At 44.4% G+C, this 19,634-nt stretch overlaps 1 protein-coding gene across 1 annotated transcript in view; it reads right to left on the bottom strand.

Moving 5' to 3' along the window:
* Positions 1–19,634, bottom strand: part of DNAH17 (dynein axonemal heavy chain 17) — a 954,442-nt gene that overhangs the window by 758,711 nt on the left and 176,097 nt on the right. Inside the window, exons 16-17 of the mRNA XM_033960179.1 lie at positions 8,839–8,947; positions 5,074–5,177 (exon numbers count right to left, since the gene is read on the bottom strand). Coding sequence (XP_033816070.1) covers positions 5,074–5,177; positions 8,839–8,947 — 213 coding nt within the window. The remainder of the gene's footprint in view (positions 1–5,073; positions 5,178–8,838; positions 8,948–19,634) is intronic.

Below are 19,634 nucleotides of genomic sequence, written 5' to 3' on the forward strand. Positions count from 1 at the left end.
GCAGTATTCCAGATGTGGACGCACCATCGCTCGATACAATGGCATGATGACTTCCCGCGTCCTGGTTGTTATGCCCCTCTTTATGATGCCCAGCATCCTGTTGGCTTTTTTCGAGGCTGCTGCGCACTGTGCAGATGGCTTCAGTGATGCATCCACCAGCACACCCAAGTCTCTCTCAAGTCTGCTGTCTCCCAACAATGCCCCCCCCAATTTGTAGTTGAACAACGGGTTCTTTTTCCCTATATGCATGACCTTGCATTTTTCCACGTTAAAGCGCATTTGCCATTTGTTTGCCCAGTCTTCCAGCTTGTCCAGGTCCCTTTGCAGGTCCTCACACTCCTCCCTGGACCTAACTCTACCGCACAGTTTGGTATCGTCTGCAAATTTTATAACCTCGCACTTTGCCTCCTTTTCCAGGTCATTGATAAATATGTTGAAGAGTAACGGCCCCAGCACCGATCCCTGTGGCACACCGCTCGTGACTCCCCGCCAGTCAGAATATTGGCCCTTCACTCCGACCCTCTGCAGTCTACCCGACAACCAGTGCTTGATCCATCTGTGCACATCCCCTCCCACCCCGTGGTTCCACAGCTTCCTAAGCAGCCTTTCATGTGGCACCTTGTCGAAAGCCTTTTGAAAATCGAGGTAAATGATGTCTATGGGTTCCCCATTGTCCACCCGACTGCTTATTCCCTCAAAGAAGTACAGAAGGTTCGTTAGGCACGACCTTCCCTTACAGAATCCGTGCTGGCTTGTTCTCAGTAGGCCATTCTTCTCGATGTGCTCGCAAATGCCGTCCTTGATCATAGCTTCCACCATCTTCCCTATAATTGAAGTCAGGCTCACCGGCCTGTAGTTCCCGGGGTCACCCCTCGATCCCTTCTTGAAGATAGGTGTGACATTCGTCAATTTCCAGTCCTCTGGTACCTCACCAGTTTTCAAGGATAGGTTGCAAACATGCTGGATTGTGCCCGCTATTTCTTGTCTTAGTTCCTTCAGAACCCTTGGGTGGATCCCGTCCGGGCCCGGTGATTTACTGCATTTTAACCTGTCTATCTGTTTGAGGACATCCTCCTTACTTACCTCTATGTGCTCCAATTTTTCGGCCTGTTCCCCACTCATGAGCTCCTCTGAGTCCGGTATATTAGATGTGTCTTCGCTCGTGAAAACCGACGAGAAGAACATGTTCAACCTCTCAGCTACCTCTTTATCCTCCTTAATCACTCCCTTCCTATCCCCATCGTCCAACGGCCCCACCTCCTCTCTCGCTGGTCGCTTCCCCTTTACGTAACTGAAGAATGCCTTGAAGTTTTTCGCCTCCCTGGCCAGCCCCTCTTCGTATTCCCCTTTCGCTTTTCTAACCTCTCGGTGGCATTCCTTTTGGCATTTCCTGTGCGCCTGGTGATTTTCCTCCGTTGGGTCCTTTTTCCATCTCCGGAAGGATACTTTTTTGTCATTTATTGCCCTCTTTACTTCAGTTGACATCCAAACCGGGTCCTTTGATTGCTTGTTCTTGCAGCCTTTCCTGAAACTGGGGACGTACATTCTTTGTGCTTCCTGCAGGGTGTCCCTGAATAGGGTCCAGGCGCTTCCCACAGTCTCCATCCTAAAGATGTTTCTGAGCTTCCTCTCCACCATTTCCCTCATAGCAACATAGTTCCCTTTCTTGAAGTTGAGCGCAGTTGTTGCGGTCCTCCTTACTATGGGTGTCCCCCTTTCTAATGTGAATCTGATCGCGTTGTGATCACTGTTGCCTAGTGGTCCTCCCACTTCTACCCCTCTTGCAGGCCCCCCTAATCCGTTTAGGATGAGGTCAAGAGTAGCACCCTCTCGCGTGGCATATGGTGTAATCATCTACTTCAAACCCTCCTTCCTACCTATAAATTTATTTATTCCTTTATAAATTTATTGAAATATTTATAAAATTATTGAATTATTTATAAATTTATTTATTAATGAAATGATTAAAAAACCATTTAACTGGGGAATGTGTAATTTAAAAATTGAACTTAATCTGTATGTGTATTATTCTAAGTATATACTTTGAATAATAGCAACAACACATATCTTGGTGGCTTTCCAGCCAAGGACAACGTTGGGGGCAGTTCATGGTCCCCCACTTTGGTTCTCAAAAGTAGCCTTCAGAAGCAAATAAGCCTGGCTCTTCTCCCAAGCCTTTAATACATAGGGTGACTGACTAGACATTCTTTCAGCATCTGGACTAGCTTACATCAGTTCCTTAAATCTTGTTTAACTGTTGAAACAACTTGCCTTGAGTTTAGCCACCCATCTATTTATCCTAATTGACTCTGTACTACTCAACTGTCCCCAGCCATATGATATGCTGTACTGTAGAAAAGCATCAGCATTATATCTATGTTATTTAAATAATCTGATATGTGCTTATTAGGTATTTCATTCCATTTCTTTTCCTACAACGTCACTAAAATCCAGCCTTTCCTTTCTGAGCATGCTCTCATCACCTCTCACCTGGACTACTGCAACTTGCTTCTCACAGGTCTTCCGCTAAGCCATCTCTCTCCCCTTCAATCTGTTCGGAATGTTGCTGCACGCCTCATATTCCACCAGTGTGTCGTTATGCTCACGTTACCCATCTCCTCAAGTCACTTCACTGGCTCCCATTGCATTTCCACATATAATTCAAACTCCTCTTATTGACCTACTAATGTATTCACTCTGCAGCTCCTCAGTACCTCTCTTTTCTTATCTCTCTCTATACTCCACCCAGGAAACTCCATTCATTGGTTTAAGTCTCTCTTGTCTGTACCCTTCTTCTCTACTGCCAACTTCTGACTCCATCCCTTCTACCTTGCTGCACCATATGCTTGGAACAAACTGCCTGACTTGGTACATCAAGCTCTGTCTCTGCAGGTATTCAAATTCAGGCTGAAAGCCCACTATTTTGAAGCTGCGTTTTAAGTCCTACATGGCATAAATGTGCATACGGCAAGTCTCAATGTGAAGGAAACTCTGGAATGAGGGGGCAAAAGATGAACGACTACTTTGGAAAATTGCGAGCTATGGAATCGAGGGTGAAATACTTACGTGGATTAAAAACTGGCTGGAGCATAGGAAACAGAGAGTGGGGGTAAATGGACAATATTCGGACTGGAAGAGCGTCACCAGTGGGTGCCGCAGGGCTCAGTGCTTGGACCCATGCTCTTCAACATCTTTATAAATGATCTGGACATTGGTACGATGAGTGAGGTGATTAGTGAAGACACAGGGGGATTGCGAAGATCTGCAACATGATATAATCAAGCTCAAGAAATGGGCAATGACATGGCAAATGAGGTTCAATGTGGATAAGTGTAAAGTGATGCATGTCGGTAACAGAAATCTCATGCACGAATACAGGATGTCCGAGGCAGTACTTGGAGAGACCTCCCAGGAAAGAGACACTGAAAGGGTGGTTGATCGCTGGAATAGTCTTCCACTGCAGGTGATTGAGGCCAGCAGCGTGCCTGATTTTAAGGCCAAATGGGATCGACACGGGATCTATTCACAGGGCAAAGATAGGGGAGGGTCATTAGGGTGGGCAGACTGGATGGGACGTGGCCCTTATCTGCCGTCTATTTCTATGTTTCTATGAAGCTATCCACGCAATATGCAGTGGCGGCGAAAAAGGTGAACAGAATGCTAGGAATGATAAAGAAGGGGATCACGAACAGATCAGAGAAGGTTATCATGCCATTGTACTGGGCCATGGTGCGCCCTCACCTTGAATACTGCATCCAGCACTGGTCGCTATACATGAAGAAGGACACGGTAATACTCGAAAGGGTCCAGAGAAGAGTGACTAAAATGGTTAAGGGGCTGGAGGAGTTGCCGTACAGTGAGAGATTGGAGAAACTGGGCTTCTTCTCCCTTGAAAAGAGGAGACTGAGAGGGGACATGATCGAAACATTCAAGATAATGAAGGGAATAGACTTAGTAGATAAAGACAGGTTGTTCACCCTCTCCAAGGTAGGGAGAACGATGGCACTCTCTAAAGTTAAAAGGGGATAGATTCTGTACAAACATAAGGAAGTTCTTCTTCACCCAAAGAGTGGTAGAAAACTGGAACGCTCTTCCGGAGTCTGTCATAGGGGAAAACACCCTCCAGGGATTCAAGACAAAGTTAGACAAGTTCCTGCTGAACCAGAATGTATGCAGGTAATGCTAGTCTCAGTTAGGGCACTGGTCTTTGACCTAAGGACCAGGCGTGGGCAGACTGCTGGGCACGATGGACCACTGGTCTGACCCAGCAGCGGCAATTCTTATGTTCTTATGAAGGTGAGAGGGGACAGACTTAAGAAGTAACCTCAAAAAATACTTTTCACAGAAAGGGTAGTGAATGCATAGAATGGCCTCCCGGTGGATATAGTAGAGATGAAAAATGTATCTAAATTCAAGAAAGCTTGGGATAAGTACGATGGATCTCTAAGGGAGAGGAAGGGATAGTAACAGGCAGAGAAGACAGGCCAAATGGTCTTTACCTTCCTTCATTTTTCTATGTTTCTATCTCTCTCTCGGTTGCTGTTCCTCCCTGTGAACCAGCATTACCCCGCTGTATCCCTGTCTCTTTGTTCCCTCCAGGTCTAGTGTCTCTTCTCTATCTCCTTGTCCCTCCCCGTGTCCACTTTCTCTCTCCTTTCTCATGCATCCTCTTTCTTATTCATGGCCTGGAATCTCTTGTTTCTCTACTATCCTCCCTGATCCAGGGTGGCTCTCAACCCCTCCCTTCTTGATCCAGGATGTCTCTCTTTTTTTCTTCCCCTCCCTTCTTAGTCATATATTTGTCTGTCCCTTCTTGATCCAGGGGGTGTGTATGTGCTTTTCTCTCTTTCAATCTCTCTAGTTCAGCATCTAACCCCTCCTTTCCCCCTTTCCTTTGGTCCAGTTCTCTCTTTCTCTCCTTTCCGCTCCTCTCCCTGCGCACAAGTTGACATCTCTGCATTTCCTCATTTGCCCGCCCAGGCAGAAAGCAGCTGTGGCTGGTGGTGCCTTTTCTCTACACATTCCACTCACAGGAAGTTGCATCAGGGTTTCCTCCCTTGCTAAAATACCCACCTGCATAATCTGACTTATTGTTTCTACATTTGTTTTTGTTTTCTGAATTCTGCTTTCAAAGTCATATAGACCATCTCTCAGCTCCTGAATATACTCCCAGACACCTAAAAGAAAAAAACAAAATCTGATTGGTTATCAATAGTCTTGTACAAATGATTAATAAAGTAGTGATCTTATCTGTAAGGTTCTAACAACAGCCTTCAGACTGATTCTCTTCCTTTATGTCCTCTCACAAATCTATACAATAGAAATGAAAGTAATGTACCTTCAAGAATATTATAGGAAAGACATTTGGGAAGGTGAGAAAATTAAGATGGATAAGAAATTGCTTTTAACAAGAAAGTTTTAGAATTTTAGTGCAATCTTTGATATTGCCACAGATAGTTCATTGCAGCAATCTGTGAACCGAAAAAGAACACACCAAAATGTTTTTTGTCGTATCTTCCACAGAATTCAGCTGATTCTTATGAAATTTAGCATGTCATGTCCTGAATGAAGCTGATGTAAAATGTTGTAAATATTTCCCACCGTACCAGAACGCTGTCTTGTGAAAATGAATTGTGAACTGAATAAAAACACATCAAAAAGTTTTATGACGTATCTTGCAAAAAAATGTAAAGTGAAAAAGGAATGTTTCAAATGTACGCTCCATTTTATATATATGGCATACTGAATTCCACCAAAAGTTATAATTTAACCTATCATAGTTTTTCCAATTGTGTGTTATTTGTTGAATTGCTACTCCAGTTAATATAAATAAAAGTTTGTTGTTATTTGAAGAAATTTGACTCTTTGTTCTCATTGCTGTGCCAAATAAAATCGTATCATATGTCAAGGCTACTGGATTCTCCAACATCCTATTTATTTGAGGCCAAATTGATTTCCAAAATAATAATATGAATGGACAATAAAATAAAAGATGATCTAATGTCCCTGCCTCAAGATGACAGTGCCAGCATCTATTAGACTTAGAAAAACTATGACAGGTTAAATTTTAACTTTTGGTGGAATTCAGTATGCCATATACCGTATTTTCGCGGATATAACGCGCGCGTTATACGCGTTTTTACGTACCGCGCATACCCCTCGCGCGTTATATGCGTGAGCGCGGTATACAAAAGTTTTTAAACATAGTTCCCACCCCGCCCGACGCCCGATTCATCCCCCCAGCAGGACCGCTCGCACCCCCACCCCGAACGACCGCTCGCACGCGCTCCCACCCGCACCCGCATCCACGATCGGAGCAAGAGGGAGCCCAAGCCCTCTTGTCCGGCCGACTCCCCGACGTCCGATACATCCCCCCCCCCCCCGGCAGGACCACTCGCACCCCCACCCCGAAGGACCGCCAACTTCCCGACAATATCGGGCCAGAAGGGAGCCCAAACCCTCCTGGCCACGGCGACCCCCTAACCCCACCCCGCACTACATTACGGGCAGGAGAGATCCCAGGCCCTCCTGCCCTCGACGCAAACACCCCTCCCCCCAACGACCGCCCCCCCCAAGAACCTCCGACCGCCCCCCCCAGCCGACCCGCGACCCCCCTGGCGACCCCCACGACCCCCCACCCCCCTTCCCCGTACCTTTGGTAGTTGGCCGGACAGACGGGAGCCAAACCCGCCTGTCCGGCAGGCAGCCAACGAAGGAATGAGGCCGGATTGGCCCATCCGTCCTAAAGCTCCGCCTACTGGTGGGGCCTAAGGCGCGTGGGCCAATCAGAATAGGCCTTGGAGCCTTAGGTCCCACCTGGGGGCGCGGCCTGAGGCACATGGGCCCAACCCGACCATGTGCCTCAGGCCGCGCCCCCAGGTGGGACCTAAGGCTCCAGGGCCTATTCTGATTGGCCCACGCGCCTTAGGCCCCACCAGTAGGCGGAGCTTTAGGACGGATGGGCCAATCCGGCCTCATTCCTTCGTTGGCTGCCTGCCGGACAGGCGGGTTTGGCTCCCATCTGTCCGGCCAACTACCAAAGGTACGGGGAAGGGGGGTGGGGGGGGTCGTGGGGGTCGGCCAGGGGGGTCGCGGGTCGGCTGGGGGGGCGGTCGGAGGTTCTTGGGGGGGGCGGTCGTTGGGGGGGGGGAGGGGGGTTTGCGTCGAGGGCAGGAGGGCCTGGGATCCCTCCTGCCCGTAATGTAGTGCGGGGTGGGGTTAGGGGGTCGCCGTGGCCAGGAGGGTTTGGGCTCCCTCCTGGCCCGATATTGTTGGGGAGTCGGCGGTCCTTCGGGGTGGGGGTGCGAGTGGTCCTGCCGGGGGGGGGATGTATCGGACGTCGGGGGGGGCATCAGACTTTCAGGATGGGGACAGACCTTCAAGGGGGGACAGGACTTCAAGGGGGGACAGTGCACGGAAAGTCAGGGGGGTGAACGGAGAGTCGGGACAGCGCACGGAAAGTCAGGGCGGGCGAAAGGAGCGTCGGGCATCATGCGCGGTATACCCGTGAGCACGGTATACAAAAGTTTTTGTACATATCATCGTGATTTCTGCGCGCTATACCCGTGTGCGCGTTTTACACAGGTGCGCGTTATATCCGCGAAAATACGGTATATAAAATGGAGCGTACATTTGCAACACAAAAAGGGTATATAGATAAGTTTAAGAAGATTTGGGGACCATTAACAGACTTTTGCAATGAATGATATAATTTTCCCATAATAAGATATTTGATAAGGGGGGGGTTATTTTATTCATCATAAAATATAAATAATTTAACATTATATTTTGTTTTATTGTATGCATTTCCCAAAGTAAGGGGAGGGAGGGGGGTTATAATTGAGTAATAGTTGACATACTTATTAAGTATTATATGCTGTTTAAAAATTATAGTAAAAGAGTATATAATGAAATGTTATATTTACAGTAAGGTATGAAAGAATGTCAAGTGTATACTTAATGAATTTGTATGAATTTAGATTGTACACTTGTTGTTATATGAAAAATGAATAAAAAAAACTTGAAACACAAAAAAGGAATGTTTCAATTAAGCAGATATTCAGTGTGCTACTTTTGCATGAAGGCATACCCTCAACCTTGGCCACCACTGATCTGTGGACTTGTCAATGATGCTCTGCTTCAGCTCAGTCCAGAGATGAGGTGCTGTTTAAGATCTTTGATGTCAGATATCGCTGTCTGGTAGACGTGTCCTATACCAGCCCCCAGATCCGGTAGTCAACTGGGTTTATATCTGGTGAATTTGCAGGTCAGAGGTCTGGACCAATGAAATCTGAGGTTTCCTGATGTAGCAGTTCTAAGGTGTCCTTTGCTTGATGTGCTGGGGCATTGCACTGTAGGAAGATAGTCTCCCGACATGCGAAGGATCACTGGTAACAGCTTCTGCGTCAAGCCATTGATCTTAACCCCAGAATCAATGAAGAACAAATCTGTGAATCCGAGTTTTGAGATTGCGACCGAGACAATGACTGATTGGCTGAAGTAGGCATTTGGCATTAACCTCATGCTTCAGTGTTGTTGAAGGCACATACAGGCAATCATTCTGCGTGTTAATTGGTGGAATATAAGCCAAGACCCCCATTATATTAGAGTATTTATGGTAAGTAGTGGAATCAATTACCGGTTAAAATCAGCACTATGTTTAATTATGGGGCTTTTCATAAAATTCTTAAACCTTTCTTATTTTCAAAATATTTTTTTAACTAAATATTGATTTTAATTGTGCAAATGTTGTAGGGTAGAAGAAATTGAATTAAATCAATAAACTGAGCCACAAATAAAGTTAAAACCATATAAGTATAATGAAAATGTAACTCTAACCTTCATGATTCCAAAACAAAGAAATTTCAGCTTTTTCCAGTCGTTTATCATTGTCATCCAACTCGTTCATAATTAGTGGAAATTCCACTGGTAATACTGTTGTCTTAATCTGTCAAACAGAGATTAAGTTTACAATGTAAGACTATTACTACTCCCACACGATCAAAGAAATACACTTACTATATAGATATTTCACACAGTGTAGATATATAAATATAAACTCACCTATAGTAGCTATTCTCCAAGGACTGTAGGATGAATATCCACATTGATGAGTGATGTCATTAACGACACCCAGGTGCAGATATGCTCTCCAGATTTATTTTCCAGAAGATTTGGAAGTGTCCTGCTATGCATGTGTGTGTCTTTCCAACTGCACCCATCACACAGGACCAAGCAACTCAAAGGATGGGCTATGTGGCTATTCATCCTGCTGTCCACAGAAAACATCTATCACAGGTGAATAACTGTTTTCTTCAAGGACAAGCAGGATGCTATAGCCACATTGATGGATTGGGAATCCCTAGCTACTAAGGATGAAACTGAAGTCCTGCAATGAAGAACAAATTGTAGCAAACAGCCTGGAACAGCAAGCAAAAGGACCTGGGGGGTAGCAGGTATACGTATTTTGGATGATGTCATTTCAAATGGTAAACTGCTTGATTTTTCACCGTTGCAACATAAATATGGTCTTAATAAATCACAAAGTTTCAGATGGTTGCAACTGAAGCAGGCTATTCAGGCAGGGTTCCCTGAATGGAAAAATCTTAACAATCAATATAGTTTGGAATTTTTGTGCTTTCAGGTGGACTTCCTAGAGATAAGAAAGAATACATGTTACGTCATAATTCTGATTGTAAATCCTGTGGGGTGATATATGTTATACAGTGCCCTTGTGATCTGGTGTATGTGGGCCAGACCTCCCGGAAATTCACTATAAGACTCACAGAACATAAGAGTAACATTAAAAATAGAATAATGGGGGCTCCTCTAGCCAAACATTGTCTTGAAGAATCTCATGACTTTGGGTCTTTAAAAGCCCTTATTTTAGAGGTAGTGCAGCCCAATATGAGAGGAGGAGATTTCAGGAGGTTTCTAGCACAGAGAGAACAGCGATGGATAAATAGACTTATACTCTGTGGCCGTCTGGCTTGAATAGATGTTTTGAGTGGCAACATTTCTATTAGGGAGTATAGGAGGTGTTACGTCACTACGTTTCTATTACGGAAGGGCTATAAAACGTAGCCGTTGGCCATCTTAACATTGCTTTGAAATTCTGTGACCGAGTGCTGTAATGTAAGTGCTGTTTTTGTATGTGTCTACTTCGGTAGTTTCTTGGGAGCTAATTGCTTTCTTTTTATTATGTGTTCATTTTTGCAGTGAAGCCTTGACTTTTTGAACGTCCTGGTGGCCCTGACGCAGCGGATGCTTTTGATTAATTATTTCCGCGAAACGCTGGCCGCGTCGGCAAATCTACACTAGTGACTGCACTCTTCTATAAAGACAAATCAGCAAAGTCAGCCATAAAAGCTAAGTAGTTTGGTTGCTGTTTTTTCAGTTTCTGGCTTGCACTTCTTTTCTGCAACCCGGCTGTGGGTTAGCTGTTTTAATTGCTTTTTGAAAAATGCCTTAAAAAAATATATATGTGGGTCAATGATTGGAGTTGGAGCGATTGTACTATGCTGATTTTCCTCAGTTTGTGATTGCCACTGCTGTGCGTAGGCTCCGTTTCTGAGACCCGAGCCCTTCCAGCTGTCTGGGCTTATATTTAGAAGTGTATTGCTGGGTAATAGCAGTATTTGGATTGGACTTCCTGGGACATCAGGCCGCGCAGTGGTATAAAGTGATATATGGATTTATGAATAAAAAACTAAAAACTGGTCTTCGGGACATTTGGAGCATTGAGATTAAGCATCAAATTTCTGCGTCTCAATGGCCACAAATTTGGTCTTGGAGGATGAAATGTAACAAGAGGTCCCGATTAACATATAGACCTCTTAAAAATGCCTTCTGAACTACCTGTTGGAGAAATTTATACTCTTCCGTGGTGTGACCTATTCTGCGTAACCTCAGAAATTGACTGATAGGCAATGAGTGTTTTAAGCATGTAGGGTGACAGCTACTGTATTTTAAGTAATTGTTGGTATCTACTGGCTTCTTATAGATTGTGGTAATAAGCCCTGCTCCTTGCCTTTGCACTAGGACATCCAAAAATGATATCTGACTCTTGTCCATATTTGATGAAAACGTCAGGTGTTTATCTCATGAATTTAACCATGTAAGGAACTCCGTCAGTAATGCTTCAGAGCCTGTCCATATGCAGAATACATCATCAATGAACCAGAGCCACACTCTAATATATTGAAACCAATGTGAATGATATAACTCAGTCTCTTCGAATCTGGAGACACATAGATTGGCAATACTTGGAGCGTGGACTTTATGGCTTGTTCTTGGATTACAACTGAAAGATAAGTACTGGGCCTTTCCCAGCTAAAGAACTTTTTGAATATATATCTCTCTCATCACAGTCAGATTGGATTGATGTATGCTGACCAGTGTTGAATAGCAGTAATCAATTTGTAATCTTTTTCACTCAGCACTTATTTGCACTTGAAAATTATTGGAGAGAGCCCAGGGATGTATGCACTGTCTAACCCCATGTGGGTATAAATAGTGACAACTTTTGCTATCTTATTTCATCACTTATTTACTTTCTTTATTTCTGTATTTATTTACACATTTTGGTTCCTGCTATTCTCACTGTATCTGGGAAGGACTTTTTGTATGCCAAACAGCTGAGTGGCAGGAGGTTGCTTCGGGGCTTCTCCTGCTGCTCATCTGTTTGGGTAGCCTCTGCCGGCTCTGTGCATGTGTCAAAGTCGCTTTTCAAATGACTGATGGGGTGGGATTACGGCAGACCTCTGCAAAACTGATTTGCATGTGAAGTCATTTGAGCATCAATTGCCGTTTTGAAAGTCGGCCCCACAGCAACCCACCTGATTTTAATGACCCAACTGTATTAATAACATGTTCTATTGAATGTCGTGTCAAACTAAACTATCCATTGTAACTTCCTGGGTATCGCTACCACGTCTAGGTCGGCGTTCATTATCTCAGTCTCTAATTCCAGAATTTTATTGCCCAAGCTGTGTGCATTAACATACATAGCCCTCCATACCTATGAAGAGATTCCCTTCCGAGTTGGTGTGACTCCTAAATTATCACGTGTAGTATGGGTACTTACCTTGGACTCAGAAGTGTGGGTGCTACTCGCCTCCTCCTCAGGGTGGTTCCTTACTGCTCTGGAATGTGAGTATGTACCCTCCACCAACTTACCTTCGTAGGGTTTTAAACTAGGTAAGTTGGGGGAGGGTTCATACTCACATTCCAGAGCAGTAAGGAACCACCCTGAGGAGGAGGCGAGTAGCATCCACACTTCTGAGTCCAAGGTAAGTACCCATACTACATGGTTAAATTTAGGAGCCACACCAACTCGGAAGGGAATCTCTTCATAGGTATGGAGGGCTATGTATGTTAATGCACACAGCTTGGGCAATAAAATTCTGGAATTAGAGACTGAGATAATGAACGCCGACCTAGACGTGGTAGCGATATCTGAGACCTGGTTCACTGATTCACATGGGTGGGATACGGTTATACCAGGCTACAACCTACTTCGTCGTGACAGAGAGGGCAAGTTAGGAGGAGGGGAAGCACTATATACTAAGGAAAACATCAAAACTACCAGAATCACAGATGTTAGATACACCGGGGAATCCCTCTGGGTGAACCTGGCCAGAGGGAATGAAAAATGCCTTTACCTTGATGTGGTATACAGACCTCCAAGACAACAGGAAGACAAAGACATGGAATTAATCGAAGACATAGAGAACATCACTTTGCTCGGGGACACAGTGCTGTTAGGGGACTTCAACATGCCCGATGCAGATTGGAGCACACTCTCTGCAACTACATGTGGCAGCAGAAGATATTAACCTCCATAAAAGGTGCACGACTCAAACAAATGGTATTAGAACCCACTAGGGACCAGGCCATACTGGACCTGGTACTCACCAATGGAGACAGCATATCGAAGGTTTCTGTAGGAGATACGCTGGCCTCCAGCGACCATAACATGGTATGGCTCAAGAAAGGTTTCTCTAAATCAAACACAGCGACGAGGGTCGTCAACTTCAGAAGCACAGACTTCGACCGCATAGGAGATTTTGTCCATCGGGAGCTACATAACCAAGCAGAAACTGATAATGTGGAGACTATGTGGTCAACTCTGAAATCCACCCTGCACGAAGGAACAAACCGCTACATAAAAACAGTGAGCAAGCGCCAGAGAAACAAAAGACCCCAGTGGTTCAGTACTGTAATTTCGGACCTCATTAAAGAGAAAAAAGAAGCATTTATCGCCTACAAACATTTCGGAAAGCGGGAAGCAAAAGAGGACTATCTTGTCAGATCTAAAGCAGTCAAAAAGGCAGTCAGAGAAGCCAAGCTCCAAACAGAAGAAGATCTAGCACGAAACAGGTATATTAGCGACAGGAAATGAAACAAAGATGGGATAGAACGCCTTAGGCAATCGAACGGAAACTATGCAAAATCGGATTCTACCAAGGCAGAACTACTAAACAAATACTTCTGCTCAGTCTTCACCTGCGAGGCACCAGGAGCCGGTCCACAGTTAAGGACAAGAGACAGCCAGAAAGACCCGTTTCAAGATTTCAAGTTTACGCCCAGTAGTGTCTACTGCAAACTTTCAAGACTCTAAGTAAACAAAGCCATGGGACCAGACAACCTACACCCCAGGGTGCTCAGAGAGTTGTGTGAAGTCCTGGCAGAACCATTAGCCGTGCTCTTCAATCTTTCCCTACACATGGGAAGAGTCTCCTTGGACTGGAAAACAGCTAACGTTATTCCACTCTACAAAAAGGGCTGCAGGACAGAGACGGCAAATTACAGACCAGTGAGTCTCACATCCATAGTGAGCAAGCTCATGGAAACACTGATCAAACAGAAACTTGACACAATCCTAGATGAGGAAAACCTACGTGATCCCCACCAACACAGATTTACCAAGGGCAGGTCCTGCCAATCTAATCTGATTGGCTTCTTTGACTGGGTAACTAGACAACTGGATGCCGGGAAGTCCCTCGACATAATATATTTGGACTTCAGCAAAGCTTTTGATAGCGTCCCACACCGCAGGTTATTGAACAAGCTGAAATCACTGGGATTAGGGGACACGCTAACTGCATGGGTTGGGGATTGGCTAAGCGGTAGACTTCAAAAGGTAGTGGTAAACGGCACCCCTCCAAAACGTCAGACGTGACCAGTGGAGTGCCACAGGGCTCGGTCTTGGGCCCGATTCTATTCAACTTATTCATAGGAGATATGACCCAAGGGCTTAGAGGAAAAGTATCATTGTTTGCCAATGACGCCAAACTGTGCAACATAGTAGGTAAAAACATTTTGCCTGACAGTATGATGCAGGACCTACTACTACTGGAAAAGTGGTCATCGACTTGGCAGCTAAGCTTCAATGCTAAAAATGGTAAGGTAATGCACCTGGGCAAGAGAAATCCATGCAGAACTTACACACTAAATGGTGAAACATTGGCTAGGACCACGGCGGAACGTGATTTAGGGGTGATCATTCGTGATGACATGAAAGCTGCCAATCAAGTGGAGAAAGCTTCCTCCAAGGCAAGGCAAGGCAAATGATGGGGTGTATCCGTAGGGGTTTTGTCAGCAGGAGACCCCAAGTCATAATGCTGCTGTACAGGTCCATGGTAAGACCTCATTTGGAGTATTGTGTTCAATTCTGGAGACCACACTACCGGAAAGATGTGCTGCGAATTGAGTCGGTTCAGCGAATGGACACCAGGATGGTCTTAGGGCTCAGGGATCTCATGTATGAAGAAAGGCTAAATAAATTGCAACTGTATTCACTTGAGGAACGAAGAGAGAGGGGAGACATGATTGAGATGTTTAAGTATATCACGGGCCGTATCGAGGTGGAAGATGATATCTTCTGTCTTAGAGGACCCTCGATCACCAGAGGGCATCCGCTGAAAATCATGGGAGGGAAGTTTCACGGTGATTCCAGGAAGTACTTCTTCACCGAAAGGGTGGTCGATCATTGGAACGAACTACCTCTGCAGGTGATTGAGGCCAACAGCATGTCAGATTTTAAAAGAAAATGGGATACTCATGTGTGATCTCTAGGGGTGTAAAGTCAGGGGGGTGGGTCATTAGAGTGGGCAGACTTGATGGGCTATGGCCCTTTTCTGCCGTCATTTTCTATATTTCTATTGGTTTTAAAAGTATTTCCCTGCAACTTCATCGAGTGTCCCCTAGTCTTTGTAATTTTGAACGGAATGAAAAATCAATCCACTTGTATCTGTTCTACACCACTCAGGATTTTGTAGACTTCAATCATATCTCCCCTTAGCCTTCTCTTTTCCAAGCTGAAGAAGGATGGCTAAAACACACAATGAGGTTGCAACACAGAGTCAAAAAGAAAGATTCAGACCTTTCACAAAACTTCCTTTGCAGGACTTCCCAAACCTTTAAGATTTTGACCCATCATACAACCCCTCTCAATCTTCCCTGTCCCCTAACCCACAGCTACTGTACTGTAACTCTGTCCAGGATCATGCCATGTGCCTTATGCAAACGACTATTTTCTGATCATTCCACACTAGTAACTGACCAATTTTGTCTTGGCTGCCTCTGACAGACAAGGGAAAACATGGCTGTTTATCATTCCAGTCTCCAGCTAGGCTAGTTTCTGTCTCTCTTTCTGGTCACCTAACATCTCATAAAATGCTCTACCCAGATAACAGTGCCTCCACATTACAGTTTAGGAAGAATAAGCCCAGCAGCACAGTGGGGATTGGAACTTTAGCTTTAGAGAAAAGGATGGAGACCTCTTTGTTGGCTCAGTTGGAGAGAACCTTTAATTGGACCACTCTGTACACTAAAAGGAGCCATTAGTATAATTTAAATGGGAACAAGCCTCAGATTATGGAGTTTCACCCATTCTGGGTTTTCTCAAAGAGAAGAGTTTTTTTTTCTCTCTCTTACTATTTTTCTATCTCGTATTCCTACTTATATTACAGGCTTGAATCCATCCTCTCCACCATAACTCTAACGATTAATTAATTCTGTATTTCTTAAATTGCTTTATCTCTTTAATTTATCACTCTTCAATCTCCAATTAATCTATATTAAAATTTATACTAATCTATTTAAAAACTAAAAACCTCACAATTCATTGATATTTTATATTTAAGAGAATTCATTAATACTTTGTACTTTGCATCCATGAAACCTCATATCTCATTTCAGAACTCAAAATCGACAGAAAGAATTGTACTTAAGAAAGTGCACTGGTGCTTCAAAGTGCTTTATCAAAAAAGTGCATTAGTGCTGTAAATTACTTCAGTTCATCTCAGACTTTTTTTTTTTTTCAAATTCTTTATTCATTTTTCAATCTTGCATCAAGTATACAATATTTCTTCCTAATATCATCTTAAATACATAAATTTATATCCTCCCCACCTACCCTTCCCACAAATATTTTAATCAAAAATATCGTTTAAATATTATATTCTTATCTATTGATTAAACCTTTAATAGAACTTTATACCATCCCCCCTATGTATAAATGTACTTTCAGTGGAACATGGTGTCTAATCATTGCAATAATTTGTCAATGGCCCCCAAATCATTTTAAAATTATTATAATTCCCTTTTTGTATGGCAATTGTTCTTTCCATTTTGTAAATGTGGCACAACGAATTCCACCAGAAGGTATAGTTAAGTCAAGGAACCAACGCGAGGGGACGCCACTCTCGACCTAATCCTCAACGGACTAGGCAGACCTGCAAAGGAGGTGGAAGTAGTAGGGCCACTAGGCAACAGTGATCACAACATGATCCGGTATAAATTAGAAGTAGGGACCTCAAGGGTGAAGAGAACCACATCGACAGCACTCAACTTCAGGAAAGGGAACTACGATGCTATGAGGAAAATGATGAGAAAGAAACTCAGCAACAGCTCTAGAAAGATGGGGACCATAGAGGAAGCATGGTCCCTTCTCAGGGACACGGTGCAAGAAGCACAAAACCTGTACATCCCCAGGTTTAGGAAGGGGTGCAAAAAAAATCGAACAAAAGACCCGGTATGGACAACAAAAGAAATAAAGAAGGCGATAGGTGACAAGAAAGTGTCTTTCCGAAAATGGAAAAAGGACCAAACTGAGGAAAACCGGAGGGACCACAAAAAGCACCAAAAGGAATGTCACCGAGTGGTTAGAAAAGCTGAGACAATACGAAGAGAGGCTTGCTGGGGAAGCAAGGAACTTCAAAGCGTTCTTCAGATACGTGAAAGGGAAGCAACCAGCGAGGGAGGAGGTGGGCCCGTTAGATGATGGAGACAGAAAGGGAGTGGTTAAAGGGGAAAAAGAGGTAGCCGATAGGCTGAACTGGTTCTTCTCGTCGGTCTTCACAAGTGAGGACACCTCCAATGTACCGGAACCCGAGGAGACCATAAGTGGGGATCAGGATGAAAAACTGGAGACCTTAGAGGTAAGCTATGAGGATGTCCTCCGACAAATAGACAGATTGAAAAGTGACAAATCACCGGGCCCGGACGGAATCCACCCAACGGTATTAAAAGAACTGAGGACGGAAATAGCGGACACATTCCGACAAATCTGTAATCTATCCTTAAGCACTGGGAGGGTACCGGAGGACTGGAAGCTAGCGAATGTCACACCTATCTTCAAAAAGGGATCGAGGGGTGAACCGGGGAACTACAGACCGGCGAGCTTGACTTCGATTCCGGGCAAGATGATGGAAGCATTAATAAAGGATAGCATCTGTGAACACAAAGAAAGAAATGGACAGCTGAAACCGAGCCAACATGGCTTCTGCAAGGGAAGATCGTGCCAAACAAACCTACTGCACTTCTTTGAAGGGATAAACAGCCAGATGGATAAAGGGGAATCCATAGATATCATTTATCTCGACTTCCAAAAAGCCTTTGATAAGGTCCTCCTTGAGAGGCTACTTAAGAAACTGTCGAACCACGGGGTGGGAGGGGATGTACACAGATGGCTCAGGCACTGGTTGGCCGACAGAAAACAAAGGGTTGGAGTGAAGGGCCAATACTCCGACTGGCAGAGGATCATAAGCGGTGTTCCGCAGGGGTCGGTGCTGGGACCACTCCTGTTCAATATATTTATCAACGACTTGGAAACGGGGACGAGGTGTGAAGTTATAAAATTTGCTGATGACACCAAACTCTGCAGCAGAGTTAGGAACACAAAGGAGTGCGAAGACCTGCAAAGGGACCTAAGCAAACTGGAAGAGTGGGCAAACAAATGGCAAATGTGCTTTAACATAGAAAAATGTAAGGTCATGCATATAGGGAAAAGGAACCCAAGGTACAGCTACAAAATGGGGGGAACATTGCTGGGGGAGAGTAATCTTGAAAAAGACTTGGGTGTTCTGGTGGATACAACCATGAAATCATCAGCACAATGTGCAGCAGCCTCGAAGAAAGCTAACAGAATGCTGGGCATCATTAAGAAGGGAATTACAACCAGGACGAAGAAAGTCATTCTGCCACTGTATCGTGCAATGGTGCGCCCGCATCTAGAGTATTGCGTCCAATATTGGTCGCCGTACCTCAAGAAAGACATGGCGATACTTGAGAGGGTCCAGAGAAGAGCTATGAAGATGATAAATGGCATGGAAGACTGTTCATACGCTGACAGGCTGGACAAGTTGGGACTCTTCTCCCTGGAAAAGAGGAGGCTTAAGGGAGACATGATAGAAACTTTCAAGATCATGAGGGGCATGGAGAAGGTAGACAGGGATAGATTCTTCAAACTACGGGGAACCACAGGCACAAGAAGGCACTCGGAGAAACTGGAAGGGGACAAGTTTAGAACCAATGCAAGGAGGTTCTTCTTCACACAGAGGGTTGTGGACACATGGAACGCGCTCCCGGAGGAAGTGGTCGGGCAGAGTACGTTACGGGGATTCAAAGAGGGATTGGATGGATTCCTGAAGGATAGGGGGATTAAGGGATACAGATAAGGGTAGATAAGAGTATGGAAAGAGTAAAGATAAAAACAAGGGGCTATAGGGCTAAATCAAATTAACATGACAGGTCATGGACCTGATGGGCCGCCGTGGGTGCGGACTGCTGGGTGCGATGGACCTCTGGTCTGACCCAGCGGAGGCAAATTCTTATGTACTTATGTTCTACTGTAATTTTTCCAATTACTGGTGATAAGTTGTAAGGCAATTCCTGTCATAATCAATAAAAGTTTATTATTGCTTGATGAAATTTGACTTTTTGTTCTCATTGACATGCCGAACAGAATTGTATCATATGATAATGCTACATGGTTTTCTAGTAAACAATTAATTTGAGACCAAATTGATTTCCAAAAGGCCATGATACAGGGACAATAGAATATTAAATGATCTAAAGTCCCTGCTTCGAGATTACAATGCCAGCATCTATTAGACTTAGAGCTATCTAACTTTTGTAATCTAACTGGGGTCCAAAATGCTCTATGTAAAAGGAAAAAACAAGTTTGTCTCATAGATGCGGACACCGTACATCTCATTCTCCAAGACCAAATTCGTGGCCATTGAGACGCAGAAATTTGATGCTTGATCTCAATGCTCCAAATGTCCATAAGTCCATTTTTAGTTTTTTTATTTATAAATCTGCTTATCAATTTATACCACTGTGCGGCC

The sequence above is a fragment of the Geotrypetes seraphini genome, chromosome 10 (assembly GCF_902459505.1).
Source record: "Geotrypetes seraphini chromosome 10, aGeoSer1.1, whole genome shotgun sequence".
In the NCBI taxonomy this organism is placed as follows: domain Eukaryota; kingdom Metazoa; phylum Chordata; class Amphibia; order Gymnophiona; family Dermophiidae; genus Geotrypetes; species Geotrypetes seraphini.